This window comes from Macrotis lagotis, chromosome 5, assembly GCF_037893015.1.
Source record: "Macrotis lagotis isolate mMagLag1 chromosome 5, bilby.v1.9.chrom.fasta, whole genome shotgun sequence".
NCBI lineage: Eukaryota > Metazoa > Chordata > Mammalia > Peramelemorphia > Peramelidae > Macrotis > Macrotis lagotis.
The window spans coordinates 232951395-232968401 of record NC_133662.1 but is presented as its reverse complement, the minus strand read 5'-3'; the positions used below and the strand labels follow the sequence as shown (position 1 = coordinate 232968401).

General features: G+C 41.1%; 2 protein-coding genes across 6 annotated transcripts in view; one reads left to right on the top strand and one right to left on the bottom strand.

Annotated features, from left to right (window-relative positions):
• The window catches only part of CCT6B (chaperonin containing TCP1 subunit 6B), a 71913-nt gene that overhangs the window by 33185 nt on the left and 21721 nt on the right, over positions 1-17007 (bottom strand). For 2 of the 5 annotated variants that reach the window (XM_074188932.1, XM_074188934.1), the window contains 3 exons: positions 10668-10731; positions 9937-10071; positions 1418-1591 (listed from right to left, as the gene is read on the bottom strand). In XM_074188932.1, coding sequence (XP_074045033.1) covers positions 1418-1591; positions 9937-10071; positions 10668-10731 — 373 coding nt within the window. Of the gene's footprint in view, positions 1-1417; positions 1592-9936; positions 10072-10667; positions 10732-12385; positions 13514-14349; positions 14540-14647; positions 14884-17007 lie in introns of those variants that run through there. The other 3 variants (XM_074188933.1, XM_074188935.1, XM_074188936.1) reach the window with 3 other exon arrangements.
• Positions 14924-16047, top strand: ZNF830 (zinc finger protein 830). Its single transcript, XM_074188950.1, has one exon. The coding sequence runs from the start codon at positions 14957-14959 to the stop codon at positions 15965-15967; it is 1011 nt and encodes a 336-aa protein (XP_074045051.1). The 5' UTR covers positions 14924-14956; the 3' UTR covers positions 15968-16047.

Here is a 17007-nt window from a genome sequence, read left to right as displayed (position 1 = left end):
GCACCCCCAGGTGTCTCCTAGCCCATAAGTGGCCAAGGTCCAGAGCTGGGTCCCTGACAAGAAGGACCAGAAAAGCAGGTCAGTTTTCAAAAAGACAGAGGAACTAGAGACCAAAATGTCAACATTTGCTGAAATATAGAGAAAGCAAGGGAGTTTCAGAAAAAACCTGTGCTTTATTGACTACACTTAAAAAGTCTTTGATTGTGTGGCTCACAACAAAATATGGCAAGTCTCAAAGAGAGTACCAGATGATCTTTTTGTCTCCTGAGGAACCTGTATGTAGATCAAGAAGTAACAGAACCAAATATGGAACAAGTGACTTATTTAAGATTCAAGAAAGAGTACAAAAACACTTTATATTGTCACCTTATTTAACTAATATGCAGAATGCATCATGCAAAATGCCAGGTCAAATGAATCAAAAACTTTAAGAAATATCTGGGAGAAATAATGGAAGAAATATCAACAATCTGAGATACACAAATAATGCCATTCTGATGGTAGACAGTGATGAAGAATTAAGAAGTTTCTTGGTTAGGGTAAAAGAAGAGAGTTTCCAAAAACTGACTTGAAGTTTAACATAAATAATAACAACAGCAACATAATAGTAAGACCATATCAATTAGTCCCGTCACTTCTTGGTAAATAGAGGGGAAAAAAATGGAAAGTGTCAGATTTTAAATTCCTGAACTCAAAGATCATTACAGTGACTACAGTCATGAAATTAAAAGATATTTGCTCCTTGGAAGTATAACTATAACAAAGTTAGACAACATACTGAAAAACAGAGATATTACATAGTTGATGTCAAAGTTATGATTTTTCCAGTAACAATATGTAACTATTAGAGCTATACTCTAAAGAAAGCTGAACACCACACAAATGACACTTTCAAATTTGTGGTGCTGAAGACTTCTGAGAATCCCTTGGACAGCAAGGAGATCAACTCACTCAACAATTAAATAAATTTGTGCTATTCCCTGAAAGATCAAATACAAAAGCTAAGTTTAAATAGTTTTGTACTTATAATGAGAATATAGGACTCACTGGAAAAGATCTTAATATTGGGAAGAAGGGAAAAGGGGATGGCAGAGGATGAGATATTAGATAGTGGCACAGATGAAATGAATATGAACTTGGACAGACTTTGGGAGACAGTAGAAAATTGAAAGGCCTGATATACTATGGTCCATGGGGTCGCAAAGAGTTGAACATGCCTGAATAACTAACAACCACAATAACAACAGCAACAAATATTCTTGAATGTTTTGAATAAGTTTCATATAAGATTCTTGACATTCTTTTGTATGCTTACTTAGTTATTTGTCCTTATCAATAGTTATTAAGTTTATAACAAACATAATTTGAAAGGTAACGAGAAAATGTTAATGTTTCAAGTAAAAAGTTTAACACATACCTCTGTTAATACATCAGCCAACTCAGCATGAACTTTAGTAAGGAGAGATGTTCTAGCCACATCTAGAAGGATTTCTCGGTTCATCTCTTTTTCTATTTTAATGTCCTCTAGAACTTCAAGTGCCTTTACTTTTGCTGCTTCAAAGCCTTCAGTTATTATCCTTGGATGTAGACCCTATTACAATCATATTGCCATAAAATTACCATTATTAAAGTCATCCAAATGGATGTAACCATTTTATATAAGAAACTATGTTTTATAATGTATAATACATATATGTATTTTAAATACACACACACACACATATATATATATATTCTTTGTCATAAACAATAATGATGCATATTTTCTTAGTAATTAAAGGTTTGGGGGCGTTTTTTGGTCCAGATCTGAGTTTTCATTGGTAAAGGAATTTCTGGTACAAAAATTCCCACCCCTTGTAGAGGCCAATAACTTTTCTGTCACTTAAAGCCTTAGAAAATTACCTGGGGTGCTGAGAGGGTAAATGATCACCCCTAGGTCACACAGCTAATACATGTCAAGAGGCAAAACTGGAACAAGACAGACCTCTATTTTACTTCACCAGGCTATCTTCAAATAAAATAGTTAAGTAATTCCTGATTACTCTAAAACCAATGACAGCACTAATGTTTGCTATGTGAAAATGTGAATTTACACACATTTTATAGAGAAAGAAAAAGAGACTCCTTTTAATGAAAAGGAAAAGTACAAATACTGCGCAGACAAAGAATTTAATCCAAAGAAACTATAAATCACACTTAGGGGTCAATGAAGCAATATTACCAGGATTTTTTCCAGTGGCAAAAATTCTGCAATTAGCATCATTTGAAAGAATACCATATTGGTACAGATATAGGTCATTTTTTTCTCAAATTTTGACTTAAACAAACACTGAGTATAGCCTAGAAATCATGGTTCTTAATAAGTAATAAAGACTAGGAGAGCAATAATGATAAATAAAACATTTCATTTAAATTAAAAGGAAAAACACTTTACAGCAAATAAATCTTTTATATGGTAATTTTATATAAACCAAACATGGTAATTATTTTTCATTATATACCTTACTAAATGGTGTCATGAGGGAAATCTGAAGTTGAAGCAGCCTATATTGAGATCAAAATAATGTTTTCCAAATGTTCCTGGAACTGAGCAACATCAGTACGATCTGTGCAGCAAAAGAGAATCCTTGCCCAAGCTTTCCATATGATTTGTTTGCTACTATTTTTCCCTGTCCATCCATTAAGATCCACCTTTAAAAACTCTTCCTCTCTATTCTCCTTTAATGTTTGCCTGTGGCTGCAAAAATTCAATCTGAGTACCTTTTAGGGATAATATCTGAAACTACCATAAGATGAGATATGCTGTTATTCTATAGGAGAATTTTATGTCTTTAAATGAGTGTCACATTTCTCACTTTCCGCATCCAGAGTCTGGTATCTTTCCCACACTACAAGTAAGGAGAAAAGAAGTCTACAGAAGGTTAATGGTCCTGAATTTTAGGTAAAAATAAAACTGTGATAGCAAATTTTGGCAAGAGTTATCTATTTCTTCCTCTAAAGAGTTGTCTTTTTTTCCCCAAAGAGTACCCAGAGAGCTTTGCTTCCAGGGCAGTTATTTACATCTCATTTGTGTTTCTACAACTATATTTTTGGTTGATACCACCCTTCTCATGAGATACATATACACAGATGTCAGTATTACTTTCTTTGTAGGCGGTCTGTTTTTCTGAGGTCCCCGGAAAAGAAATTCTAGCAAAAAGGCCTAGATTGGTCTTCTTTCCTTCGTTTTAAGTACACCCTGGAGTTCCCTTGACTCCAAATTGCCCTGAGGCAAAGTGTGAATTCTAAACTACACACAGGTGCAAATAATTATTTTTAAAATCCAACAGTTTCTGAAGTTCCCTTTTTAGGGAGAAGGGTTTTGTTTTGTTTTGTTTTTTGTTTTTTTTTTTTTACCTTACTGTTGTCAGAGGGCTCAGTGTGCTACCAAGATACAAATTTCTGAACCATTTTTCTTCATGCTGACTGGAATCCCAGAGGAGGTGTCACTTTTAATATAGAATACATTTTCCAGTTTCTGCTATACTCATTCCTTAATTCAACAAATATTTAATGATCACCTATATCTACATAGCATGGTACTAGCATACTATGGAGTATATAAAAAGGATAACAGGAGTGGGCAGCAGCTAACAGGCCCAGCAAACAAAGAGATTATTGATTTTAGAATAATTTAGCAAGCAGTTTCTGTGTCTGCTGATTGTAGTCTTGTGTTTCTGTCTAATGATTGACAGAACAGTACTAATTCTTGATGCTAAAACCTGGACAAATTAACTTGAGTTTACACACAAAAGAAAATGATGAGGATGGTTTAAATAGTAGCAAGTCTAGTAACTTTAAAGGATGAAAAGTTTATAGCAGCAAACATAGCCAAACAGGAAAAAAAAACCTATTACTTTTTGCAGATAATATGATGGTTCATCTAGACAGCTATAAATAGTCAACTAAAAAAGTAATTTAAACAATTAATAAATTCAGCAAAGCTTCAGAATATAAAATAAATCCCCACAATTTATTAGGTTTTTTTCCTGTATATTGCTAGGTGGAAGTAAAAGAAACAGAAATTCCATTTCAAATGGCTACAGAATGTAGCCATCTGCAACAAGTCCAAGCTCTCCCCAGGGTGGAATCTGCTAAGAGTGTCCTCCACGCCACTTTGGGGAGCACATCTGTCCATGCCTTTGCACTATATACATGCACAAGGCTGGACAACGCTGACTCTACCCTGCTGAGGAAGGCCTCTACAACTGGGCCACAAGCTTTGCAAGCAAGTAGAAAAGACCTGAGAACTCACAACATGCCAGGAAGGGAAAGCTAAGTAGTCCAGTGAATAGTGTTAAGACCTGCAATCTGGTAAATCAGAGCTCAAATTCAATCACTAATATTTACTATTTCTCTAACACGTTAGGTCACCTAGCCTATGTTTGCCTCAGTTTCCTCATCTGAAAAAAATGGGCATAATATACTGATGACTAAATGAGAAAATAATTCTCGTTCTGCAAACCCTATGCTATATAAATGCTATATAAATTCTAGCTATTATTATGTTTAATAATAAAATACTTAGGAATCTATCAACCAGACACAGGGGAACTATAGGAAAGAAACTACAAAATTCTCCATACAATAATAAAAACAGACCTAAATAATTAGAGAAATGTTAATTGCTCAAACGTAGACCAATGCCAATCTAATAAAAATGGCAATTCCTCCTAAAGTAATTTACTTATTAAGTACAATACTATGTTCTCCAAGGAGACCAAAGTCAAAAATTAAAGACTTGATATGTGCCAAAATATTCTTTGTAGTACTTCTTTAGTAAGAGCAAACTAGAAATAAAGTGTAGGTCCATCAACTGGATAATGGCTAAGGAAATTATGGCATATGAATTAATAGAATTATTATTATGCCTTAAGAAACAATAAATATGAAGAATTCTGAGAAATATGAGAAGACTGGCAAGAACTGGTACAGATCAAAGCAGAGACAGAACAATATACAATGACAGAGCAACATACAATGACAGAGCAACATAAATGAAAACAACAAAAAGCAGTTGAACTCAGATCAGACTCATCATGACTAATATTGTGTACAATGGACACAAGATGAAGCAAACCTACCCTCCACTAAGTAGGAGACTAAGGTGGCATGAATCATAAGATCTATGCCAACTGAGGTTGCCTATTTTTCTTAGTCACAAAAGATTAATTTTGTAAGTAATCTCTTGAATCAAGAAGCATAATAGCAGATGAATTGGTATAAAAAACAAAGTCATAAAAAAACTTTTTTAAAGTTCCTTGGAGGTCTGAAGGGGCCTAGCACAGACATGACATTAGAATTATGCTGACCACGAATGCCTATTGTATTGAAAAGAGGCCTATGTTTTGTCCTGTTGACAAGAGCAATGGTTGTGGTTTTCCTTCTCTTGTACTGATCAGGAGCCAAGATTATGTGAACAGAGGAGGAGGGATGACTGCAGAAGTTGGGAATGGAGTTATCCATCTGGACAAGGAGTTCAGAAAAAGTATAGTTGAGTTATCACAAAGGATGAGTGGCAGTAGTCACACAGTCCTCTCTCTCAAAAGCCAAGTAGGTATACCATGATGCCTAAATTTGAACCAAAAAAACTGGATCATTTCTAGGTATTACTAGTGGCCCAGCATAGCCCAGGATGTATATTGGTTTATCAGGGAGAGATGCCAAAGGACCAAGAAATCCTGGAGGAGGCAACAACAGAAATTACTACAGTCATTTTCCTTATCATTCTAACCTGCTCCCAAACGGCAATGGATTTAATCACAATTTCAGAGCACACACACTACCTGCTCCCTTAACAGGTTAGGCCATCTCAATCTCTGAGCAATCATGATGGCTTCAGAGCTGGCAGATAAGCTAGAGGTGTTGCAAAGGAAACTAAATTTAGGGTTATAGAAGTTTGACTCAATACTCTGTCACCTTTGTGACTAAAGTCACTTACTGTCGAATTCTGGAGGAAGTCTCAAAAGAAGCTAAGTGAACAATGACTCTGTTCCTATCACCAGGGCTATGCAGGCATCATGGGGCAACAAAGACTCCAAGCCCTCCCTGTTGACTTAAACTTTCCATCTGCAACAAGTCCAAGCTCTCCCCAGGGTGGAATCTGCTAAGAGTGTCCTCCATGCCACTTTAGGAAGCACATCTGTCCATGCTTTTGCACCATGTACATGCACAAGGCTGGACAACTGTTGACTCTACCCTGCTGAGAAAGGCCTCTACAACTGGGCCACACGCTTTGCAAGCAAGTAGAAAAGACTTGAGAACCCACAACATGCCAGGAAAACAAAGGATGGTAAAGTGTAAAGTGTCCTTTCTTCAAACTGAGAAATCTCATTGAAAACCAACACATTTACAATACATGTTCAGAAGTTTCTGTCCTAGGCCCATCAAAGTCTTAGACACCCATTATTTAGGCTGCTTCATGGATAAAGAATGTGAGTCTGCTGACACAGGAGATGAAGCTTCATTGTCTTTCATGTTTCATACAAGAATTCAATGTATCCCAGGGGCATTCCCATGAAAACACATAACAAGATTGATTTGTGCTCTTTAAGGAGGGAATGAAGGAATACAAGGTGCAAGGCAATTGTAGAATGACAAAAGGTAATAGTGTGGTACCATCTTGTATACTTGAGGGATATGGATCAGAACTTATGTGGAAGGGAATTCAGGTCATCTGTGATCTCAGCCTGATGATATTTCCACCAAAGGGACTCAGAAAGACCAATTCAGGGAATTGGCTTGGGAAATAGAAGGAAATAACACATAAAAGAAAAAGGACACTATCAAGGAAAAACAGTACTATTGAAGGCATTGGTTATTCAAAGTTGATTAGCATAGGACATGACTTTCAACAATTCTATTCTAGAGGCTGCTAGGTGATTCAGTGGATAGAGAACTAGGCCTAGAGTCAGGAGGACCCTAGCTGTGTGGCCTTTAGGCAATTAACCCCATCAGCTTGCAAAAAAAAAAGAAGAAAAAACAATTCCACTCTAAGGATGAGAGTGGCTTGAGGTATATGTAGTCAAAGAATCATTACAGGGAGGCATCACTATTCTCCCTAGCAAGAGTATGGTTTTGAAAAAAGCCTGGATCATGAAACAGGGTGAAGAAGTCAGTTCCCTCTCACATGTATAAAGTCTCAATTGCTGATCAAGTCCTCAGGGGGGAACAGTTCTATCCTTGTCCTCTGTGAAAGATGAGAAGCAAGGACTATCACTGTTTTGGTCTGTCTAGAACTAAAAGGAGAAGTTTACTGGGGGACCAGAGAATTCATTTGGGAACTCACTTGTGACATAAAACATTTCCACTTTACTGCATGTGAGACTCTCCAACAAAGTGAGGCAGTCCCATCTCCAAGGCAACACTTGGATATCAATCAGGAGGCCCAGGCCTTAGAGCCTGGGATACATTTCCAGTCCCTGAAGGGAGAGTCTGGTGATATTTAACACATCCCCCAACCATCATTCAGTTAGAGTAACTCATATGTGGTCACATGATGTCAACAAAAGAAATTTTGACACTATATATCTGGCATTGATGACATCATCTAGACAGGAAAATAAAGAACCAAGAGATAACAGCTAATTTTCATTTCTTCTTCCATTTGCAGATTGGGACTAAGGAAGAGAAAGTAAGATACAAGAAAGTGTGTCACTTGTTCTGTTGATAGTGTTAAAGAATGATATTTGATTTTCCAGATCTACAAGATACAACAAACGCCTGACTGGTGATGTTATACATGCCATAATGATTGAAAAGAATATATTTGACTGCAAGTTTGTCGATATGACCAAGACAATTTTAAACTAAAAACTATCACGAAAGAATTTTCCGGATAAAACTGTAAATCTGTATATTATAGAGATCATAGATGACATAGGGAAAAAACCCCAGCAGACAAGACACCTAATTCACAAGAGAAATAACATTATAAAATACAGACACCAAGGAAGAATGGGGGGGGGGGGGGGTAATATGAATTTATAAAAATTTTAGAAAGGATGAAATCTAGAATGAAATGAAATAAAATTTGCAAAAAAAATGCTAAGGACAGCACAAGACTTTTTAATAAAATTTTTTTCCAGAAGTATTTATTTCCTCTTTCTTTCCATTCTCCTCCTTTCCTGCCCTATACCTCCCCCCAAAAGGAAGACAAAAACAAAACACTCATAACAAATAACTGTAGTCAAGCAAAAGGGATTCCTATAATGGCTGTCCAAAAAGTATGTGTCACTGTGCAAATTTAATCTATTACAGTTTTGTCAGGAAAGTAGCCTTTTTCATCATCAGTCCAAAGAACTTTTTAGGTTTTTATTTAGGATAAGAAGAATAAGGAAAGGCTAGATCTTGTGCATGAGAAGTATAGTGTCAGGGGGTGGCTAGGTGGCGCAGTGGATAAAGCACTGGCCCTGAAGTCAGGAGTACCTGGGTTCAAATTCAGTCTCAGACACTTAATAATTACCTAGCCGTGTGGCCTTGGGCAAGCCACTTAACCCCATTTGCCTTGCAAAAACCTAAAAAAGTAAAAAGAAGAGAGAGAGAGAGAAGTATAGTGTCATATTAGCAAACATAAAAAGAGTATAACTCCTCCTCTTCCTATTTTACCTTCTCTGTCAAAGAAAATTATCTTTAGTCTGTAAAGACTGAAATTAAAATAGTTAAAAGGAAATTGAAGCCCAAAGAACAAGTAAGAGAATAGCAAGTTGCTCTAAATGAGTTCAAGTGTCCTGACCCAAAGGTTATTACTGAATAATTGTCAGTGAATTCTGAGAAATTAAGAGCAACAGAGAAGCGTAGAAGGACTGGAAGCCAAACAAATAATCGAATGTAAGCTCCTTTTTCAAAATGGCAAATTACAGAAACTACAAAAATCTCAATCAATCAAACCAAATCAATTATAGAACAAATTACTAATGACTGGTGGTGTAAGCCCCTAGATCAGTACTGATCACTAAAAACAAGAATGATTTCCCTAGGAAAAAATCATGCCTAAATTTATTCCCTTTGTTGACAGGCTTATAAGACTGGTGCAACAGGGAGATAAATACAGTATATATCCATAGTTCATCAAGGCATCTGACAAAGTTTCTCATGACATTCTGTGCAAGAAGATGAAGAGCCGTGGGCTGGATGACCTTACAATATAGTTAGGAAAACAAGATATACCTTCATTTAAAATTAAATAGCAGGGTGGCTAGGTGATGCAGTGGATACAGCACTGGCCCTGGAGTCAGGAGTAAATGAGTTCAAATCCGGCCTCAGACACTTAATAATTACCTAGCTGTGTGGCCTTGAGCAAGCCACTTAACCCCATTGCATTGCAAAAAACCTAAAAAAAAAAATTTAAAAATGAAGTTAAATAGCAAAACAAGACCACAATATGAAAGATGTCACAAGACAGTTAAGATATCAAGATAGACAATAAAAACTTACAGAAGCCACAAAGGAAGTATGATGTATGATATAGAGAAATGTGACTTGAGCTAGGTTTTGAGGGATCAGTAAGATGTGAATGGTGGAAAGAAAGGACACAGTGGCTCTGAGGAAGAGCCTGGGGGTGGGGGGGAAGGTATAGAAATGGGCACTAAAGTGCAAGAAGGTTAAAAAATAACCAAAGACACATTGCAACTCTTTGTTACAAAACTCTTTCAGTAAAAGGGTACTGAATTTCTGGCACTATTTTTTCTTTTATTTACTTCCTATTGAGTCAATAAATATACATGGAGATACAATTACTTATGAATTAGTCTTACTAATTAGTCTTACAGAAGTAAATCAAACCTCAGAAAACACCGAATTCTACTACAATAAGGGTTATCTTTTCAACTGAATTCATTTGACTCGACATACAATATTTTCCTTTCAGAATAAAATAAAATTATGCAACACTGATACCTCAGAAATGTAGAGATCTGCCTGTTTCAGGAGTTCTCCAATTATTAGAACATTTGAAGTAGTACCATCGCCAGTGATGTCATCTTGAGCTGTTGCTACTTTTGCTATCAAAGAAGCAGTTGGGTGCTGAATTTGCTATAAAGGAGACAACAGGTTTCTTTAAAATGAAATAAGTTGGATGTAATGAACAGGTTAATGGAAGTATCAATGCTATATTCCACCAACAAACACAAGGATGAAATTAAACTTCATTTCACAAATTTACAAACTCTTCCTGTCTAGTCTCTATTAGGTGAGCAGAACTATTTTGAAACAGGCAAAACAGAAAAAGTTAATTGGCTAGTACACCATCTCCTAGTTCAAGACTGCAGATAATGTACAATAAAACAATTGCTTTGGCATGTATTATATTGACATGACACTTCCAAGATAAGATTAAATTCTTCCATCTCAAAGATGAATACATTTACTAAAATTGCAATGGGTGACTGATTGTCCCCTGATCACATAGAATAAGACATAGTGTGCTTTTAAAATGACTTCAACTTAAAGGTATTCCTCAAGTCATTTTTCAGGATACATATAAAATTTTAAAAACTGCTGACAAGGGGAACTTAATCTAACTTATCTTAACAGTACTACTGTATTAAACTATCTTATTAGCATTACCCTTTTTCTTAATTAATGCCTACTTATAAATATTATGAGGAAAGCAAGCATAGATAGCTCACCATTTCATGGAGCAGAACATTGCCGTCTTTGGTAAGTTTAATGTCTCCTGCACCAGAAACAAGCCTGTTCAAAGAATAATATATAATTAACAAATGCATATGTTAAAAAGAATGTTTGCCACTCCTCTGTCATTTGTCACCCACCAACCCAATTTAAACTCAAAGAGCTGGATCTTCTACAATCTACATAGACAGATATAGAAACCTCCAAGTTTCACAAAGACATATATGGAAACTTCCAAATGTTTCACAAAAACATGTATGAAAAATTCAAGAGCATATCATTAGCTTTTATTCAAAACCAAAGTAGGTTTATAGGATCATAGATTGAGAGCTAGCTGGGAGCTATCAGGCTCTCATTTTCCAGATGTAGAACCGACTAAGAGATTAAGTGTGTAAAGTATGAGTGGCTAAGTGGCACAGTGGATAGAGCACTGGCCCTGGAGTCAAGAGGACCTGAGTTCAAATCCAACCTCAGACACTTAATTATTACCTAGCTGTGTGGCCTTGGGCAAGCCACTTAACCCCATTGCCTTTCAAAAAACCCTAAAAAAAAAAGTGTAAAGCAGTGTTTGAACCCACTCCTCCTGACTCCAAATCCTGTTTAACAAAGTCCTGTTACTCTGTAGTCCAGAAAAAATAATCTTCCTCTTAGGAGAGCTACTAGAGCCCTCTCATTCAAAAATGGAGGTTCTATGGATTTAAAGGGTAATGGAAGGTCTAGAGTGATTAAATCAAACAGACTCATCTAAGAACTTACCAAGGTTTCCATTATCTCACCACTCTTAATATTTCTTTCCTTCCCCAGTGAACCTCTCCTTTTCTGCCTCTGTTGCCCTCCAAAATGTATACTAGAAACAACACTGGGGGGGGGCAGCTAGGTGGCGCAGTAGATAAAGCACCAGCCCGGGGTCAGGAGTACCTGGGTTCAAATCTGGTCTCAGACACTTAATAATTACCTAGCTGTGTGGCCTTGGGCAAGCCACTTAACCCCACTGCCTTGCAAAAACCTTAAAAAAAAAAAAAAGGAAAGAAACAAACAACACTGGATTTGGAATCAGAGGGCTAAGGTCAAAAGTCCTTTCCTCTGTTACTTGAGATCTTGGACAAGCAACCTCCAAAGGGATTAGTTTACATATCTGTAAAATGAAAGGAATAGACCCAAAGACCTCTTAAGGTCTCTTTCAGCATGACCCTCCCCTTCTCCTGTTTCTTCCAGATCCTAATTTATCCAGACATTCAGATCCTTTGTCACTGGACAAAAAGAGCTACCAAAAAGCAAATCCTGAGCTCATCTAAAGATTTACTTAGTCCATTCAGCAGTAATTTATGATGATTTATATAATGACAACAATATTGCACAAACAACTCTGACTTGGGAATTCTGATCAAATTTCAAAAACAAAAATAAAAAATTCTGAACAAAAATCAACTATAATTTTGAGGAATCATGATGAACCCACCTTCAAATAAGGAGATGTGTGAAGATTGACATTTTTGGACATCATTAATGTAAGGAATTTTGATGACTATACCTGTTTGTGACAGATTTTTTTCCTTTCATGCTTAATCATGAGGTGGGGACCAGGGAAAATTCAAATATGAAAATAAAATTGAATTAAAAATTTTAAATTGCTTATGATAGTTTTCATTTACTAGCCCTCAGAATCCTTTCACCCCTACACTCCCACCGAAAATGTAGGAATACCGTCTCTGACCTTTCTATCCTCCACCAGTTTAGAAGAAAACTTTAGTCAAGGGCTTTCTCCTGGGCTGATTTCTGGCTAGGTTTGTTGTTCCTGTCCCAGTCAAAGTAAGAGTATACCATTAGCCATTATTCAAAACCAAAGTAGATTTATAGGATCACAGATTTAGACCTAACTGGGAGCTTCGAGGCCATGGAATAGCCAGCAGGCTTTCATTTTCCAGATGTGGAACCAAGACACTAAGAGTGTAAGGCAATGTTTGAATCTACTCCTTTTCACTCCAAATCCTGTTCTTGATCCACTACCTGCTGTGTCTTGTCTATAATATTCAATTCTTTCATTTTACAGATAAAGAAACTGAGGCCCTAAGTGACTTAATGGGATGAGGAAGGGAGCACTGGACCTACAGACTGATTAAATCACTTTCCAATTGCATCTCCAGTTGAACAGAAGCTTTCCCTTCCCAACTTTCTGCATTTGAAACATTAGAGGCCATAGAAGGATGGCTCCTCAGGTTCCTTCCAGTTTTAAATTGACAATCCTAGACATAGTAAGGGGCAAGATTCCACACAAGGCCATGACTTCAAATCTAGAGTCCTTTCCACTCTTAACAAGTTCCCTAGTTTTATTGTTAAAGGTTTATGTTCCCCATGATCTGTGGCTAATCTAGACAAATCTCTGACTTTAAATTGTGGAAAAGATGCTGACCTTGTATGGGAAGAGAAAGTTTCCTTATTCAGAAAGTTTTTATTTCAATGAAATTACAAGTCCACTCCCTATCTCTTTATGTTCTCTATCCTTAAACACTTTTGAATGGTAGAATGATGGAACAGTGGACTAAGAATCTGGAAAAATCTAAGTTCAAATCCAGCCTGACACTTAATAGCTGTAGTTAGCCAGGCAAGTTATTTAACATCTGTCTCAATCTCATCTGTAAAAATGCTGTAACAGCATCTTCCTCCCCGGGGTGAGATGAGTACAAATGAGATATTTGTAAAGCACTCTGCAAATCCTACTATATGATAATAAATGCTTATCCTATCCTTATTTTTAATTCAGTTTAAATCCAGTAAGCTATCACCTGGTGTGACCTTAGACAAGTCACTTAACCTGAGCTCATTTCCTCACTGGTAAAATGAGGTGTCAGAAGTAAATGATCTGTGAGGTTCCTCCCAGTTCTAGCTCTATGCTCTCATAATCCAAAATTGCTTTCCATTTTTCTGATCATCTTAAATTTAGTCTTCTCAGCCCTGGGTCAGGTGGAAGTTCCCTTGCCGGTCATTTGGGGAATAGGGCTCACAGAACCCTGAATGGGGCAGGCAATGCAAAACCTGGCCACCAGACAGAAAATGGGAGTTGGGGAAGGTTTTACTTCTTTCAGTCAAATAGAGTCAAGCTAGGGAGGGGTGCAGTGAACAGAACATTGAAATGGAAGTCTGGAAGCCCTGGGTTCAAATTCTTCCTCAGATACAAACTGTGTCACCCTAGGTAAGTTATTTAACCCATTGCCTTCTTTTGTTGTCAGGTCATTTCTCAGTGTCTCCAACTCTTCATAAACCCATTTGAGATAATCTTGGCAAAAATCTAGAGTGGTTTGTCATTTCCTTTTCCAGCTCATTTGACAGATGAGGAAACTGAGGCAAACAGGATTAGGTTGACTTTGTCCATGGGGACAAAACTACCATGAGGGAGGGAGGACAAATTTGAATTCACAAAAATGAGTCTTTCTGGATTCAAGCCCAGGGTTCTATTTACTTTGCTCTCTAGTCAGCCCCTAGCTTGGCTAATTTAGTTGTAAAATAGGTATAATACCACCACCTATTGTTGTAAGGCTCAAATAAGATATTTGTAATGAGTTGGACCCGTAGAAGGTGCTTTAAGAATCCTTATTCCTTTCCTTCCCCATAGGGCAAAGGATTTTGGAGGCTTTCTCGTGAGCCCCCTTGTTTCCAGATGAGGATAAACCCCATGCTCACGTTTGTCCTTCCTTCTCCAAGAAGGCCGTGGCATCAGGAATGCCGTGACAAGCGCATGAGCTGGATCTGAGCGGGGGGTCTGCGGCGGGACCCCAGCCTCACTCTCCCCTCCAGAGCCACCTGGGTCGGGATGCCCGGCCCCATTCCTGCCCCCGAGGCCTCTGCACGGCACCACCCGGCTGCCCCCCAGTTTCTCGGACTCAGAGCCCGCGCCCCCACTGCTGGGGGAGGGGCTGCTTGCGCGTGGCCACGCCCCCGTTCTAAACGGCCTCCGGCCCGCCCCTCCCCCTCGGCTCACATCTTCATGGTGCCCTTGGGCCCCAGGTTGGAGCGCAGCACGTCCTGCAGCCCCCGGGCCGCGCAGATGTTAACGGCCAGCGCGGCCTGGGCTCGCGCCACCTCGGCCCTGGGGTTGAGCGCCTTCACGGCCGCCATCCCCGCGCTCCTCTAGAGACCGAGGCCGGGGAGGCAGGAAGCGGCCAAGGGAGACCAGCGCCACCGAGCCCCTCCTGTCATTGGTCGGCCGCCGGCCAATCCGGGAGCGGCGTGCCGGAAGTGAAGCGCGCCGGCCGGAAGTGACGCGCGCCGGCCGGAAGTGACGCGGCGGATGTTGTGGAAGGAGAGCCGAGGGGCGGAAGCGCCGCCTCGGGCCGCCGAGATGGCGTCGTCCGGCAAGCGGACGGTGAAGCAGGACGAGCTGCGGCGCCTGATGAAGTCCGAGAAGCAGCGGCTGAGCGCCGGCCGGAAGCGGGTGGAGTCGCCCTTCGCCAAGTACAACCGCCTGGGGCAGCTGAGCTGCGCGCTGTGCGGCGTCCCCGTCAAGAGCGAGCTGCTGTGGCCGGCCCACGCCCTGGGCAAGCCGCACAAGGAGAAGGTGGCGCTGCTCAAGGGGCCCCGGGAGCCGGCGCCGGGCCCCGCGCCGCCGGGCCCCGCGCCGCCGCCCGACCTGAAGAGGGCGCGAGCCGACGGCCCCGCGCCGCCCGCCGTGGAGGAGCCCCCGCCGAAGGCCCCGGCGCGCACGCTGCTCCCCGACTACGAGGACGACGACGAGGACGACGAGCAGGAGCAGCAGGAGCAGCAGGCGGCGCCCCCCGGCCCGCCCCCCGGCCTGCCCCCCGACTTCTTCGACCACGACGCCCCGCCGGCGCCCGCCGTCTTCCACTCGGGCTCCATCCAGAAGGCCGAGGTGCAGGAGAAGGTGGTGGAGCGGCGGGAGAACTCGGCCGAGGCGCTGCCCGAGGGCTTCTTCGACGACCCCGAGGTGGACGCCCGCGTGCGCAAGGTGGACGCGCCCAAGGACCAGATGGACAAGGAGTGGGACGAGTTCCAGAAGGCCATGCGGCAGGTGAGCACCGTCTCGGAGGCCATCGTGGCCAAGGAGGACGAGAAGGGGCGGCTGGACCGGCAGATCGGGGAGCTGTACGAGCAGATCGAGTGCTACCGCCGCGTGGAGACGCTGCGCGACCGGCGCGAGGGCCTCCGGAGCCGCCGAGGGCCAGGCCGGGCGCCGCCCGAGCCCCCCGCCGAGGGCCAGCCCAGCCCGGCCGGCAGCGAGGACGAGGGCGAGCTGCAGGAGCTGCTGAGCCAGGACTGGAGGGTCAAGGGCGCGCTGCTCTGAGGGCCGCACAGGCCGGACTAGCCACCGCCCTCGGCGCAGCCCTGGGGGCCGAGGTGCCATCGCGTGACCCGCTCTGCCAAGGCTGGCGTGGGCCCTTTAATGCTAAGACTCAGCTCTCCGTGGTGACGCCACATTCTCCTCAGCCGGGACTCCACCACCATAAACGTTTGCAGGGTGACCAGAAGGCGGACGTGGTCCATATGGGCAGCAACACCAAACACTTGAAGTCTAAAGAATTAAGTTTGTTTGAGTCGGAAGACGGAACTGGCCTGTTTTTAAGCAGTGGACACTTATACTAGGAGAACTAGAAGCGAATAAAGAGGATGGGGCCTGGCAAGGAATAAAATATTTTTTTTCAATGGCATGAGGCTGTTGTTGCTCTTTGACCAAATATATTCCCTCTGTAATAAGTTGGGATTTTACAATGTTTAAATGAATGTGCTTGGATTGTGGAAGGGTTTCCACCCACCCTCCAACCCCATATGTGAAAGCTCTCCATCTCTGTAACCAAGCAGGTAATTTCTGGATGAGAAGCTCTGGGCTTATAAATAGGTATAGCTAAGGACAGGTAAAGAAAATCGCCCTTGGTGACTCCTCTCTCAAGCCGACACCAACCCCTTCATTCCAGATCTCCCTCTCCCTTTAAGGTGATTCCAAACCAGTGGATAATAAGCCGACACCAACCCCTTCATTCCAGATCTCCCTCTCCCTTTAAGGTGATTCCAAACCAGTGGATAAGGTCACTGAAAATCTGAGGCCCGAGAAAGAGTTGGAAGCAGATGGAGAAGCTGACCAAATATTGCCCCCCTAACCGTCTTAGCCAGAAACTTAGCTCCCCACCTTCACAGAGCTTAATGAAACAGGGAAAGGAAAAGGAAGGATGGAGCCCTGGACAATGCCCAGGCAATGGGAAGGGAAAAGAAGGTCAGGAGGCAACAGACACTAACATTTATTGAGCACCTGTGTCTTCCAGACACTGCTGCTATTAGAGATACAAAGAATGAAACAATTCTTATTCTTAGCTTACATTCTAATAGGGA

Coding starts and splice junctions, on each gene's coding strand:
- ZNF830 (XM_074188950.1), top strand. CDS start 14,957: ATGTTGTGGAAGGAGAGCCGAGGGGCGGAAGCGCCGCCTCGGGCCGCC.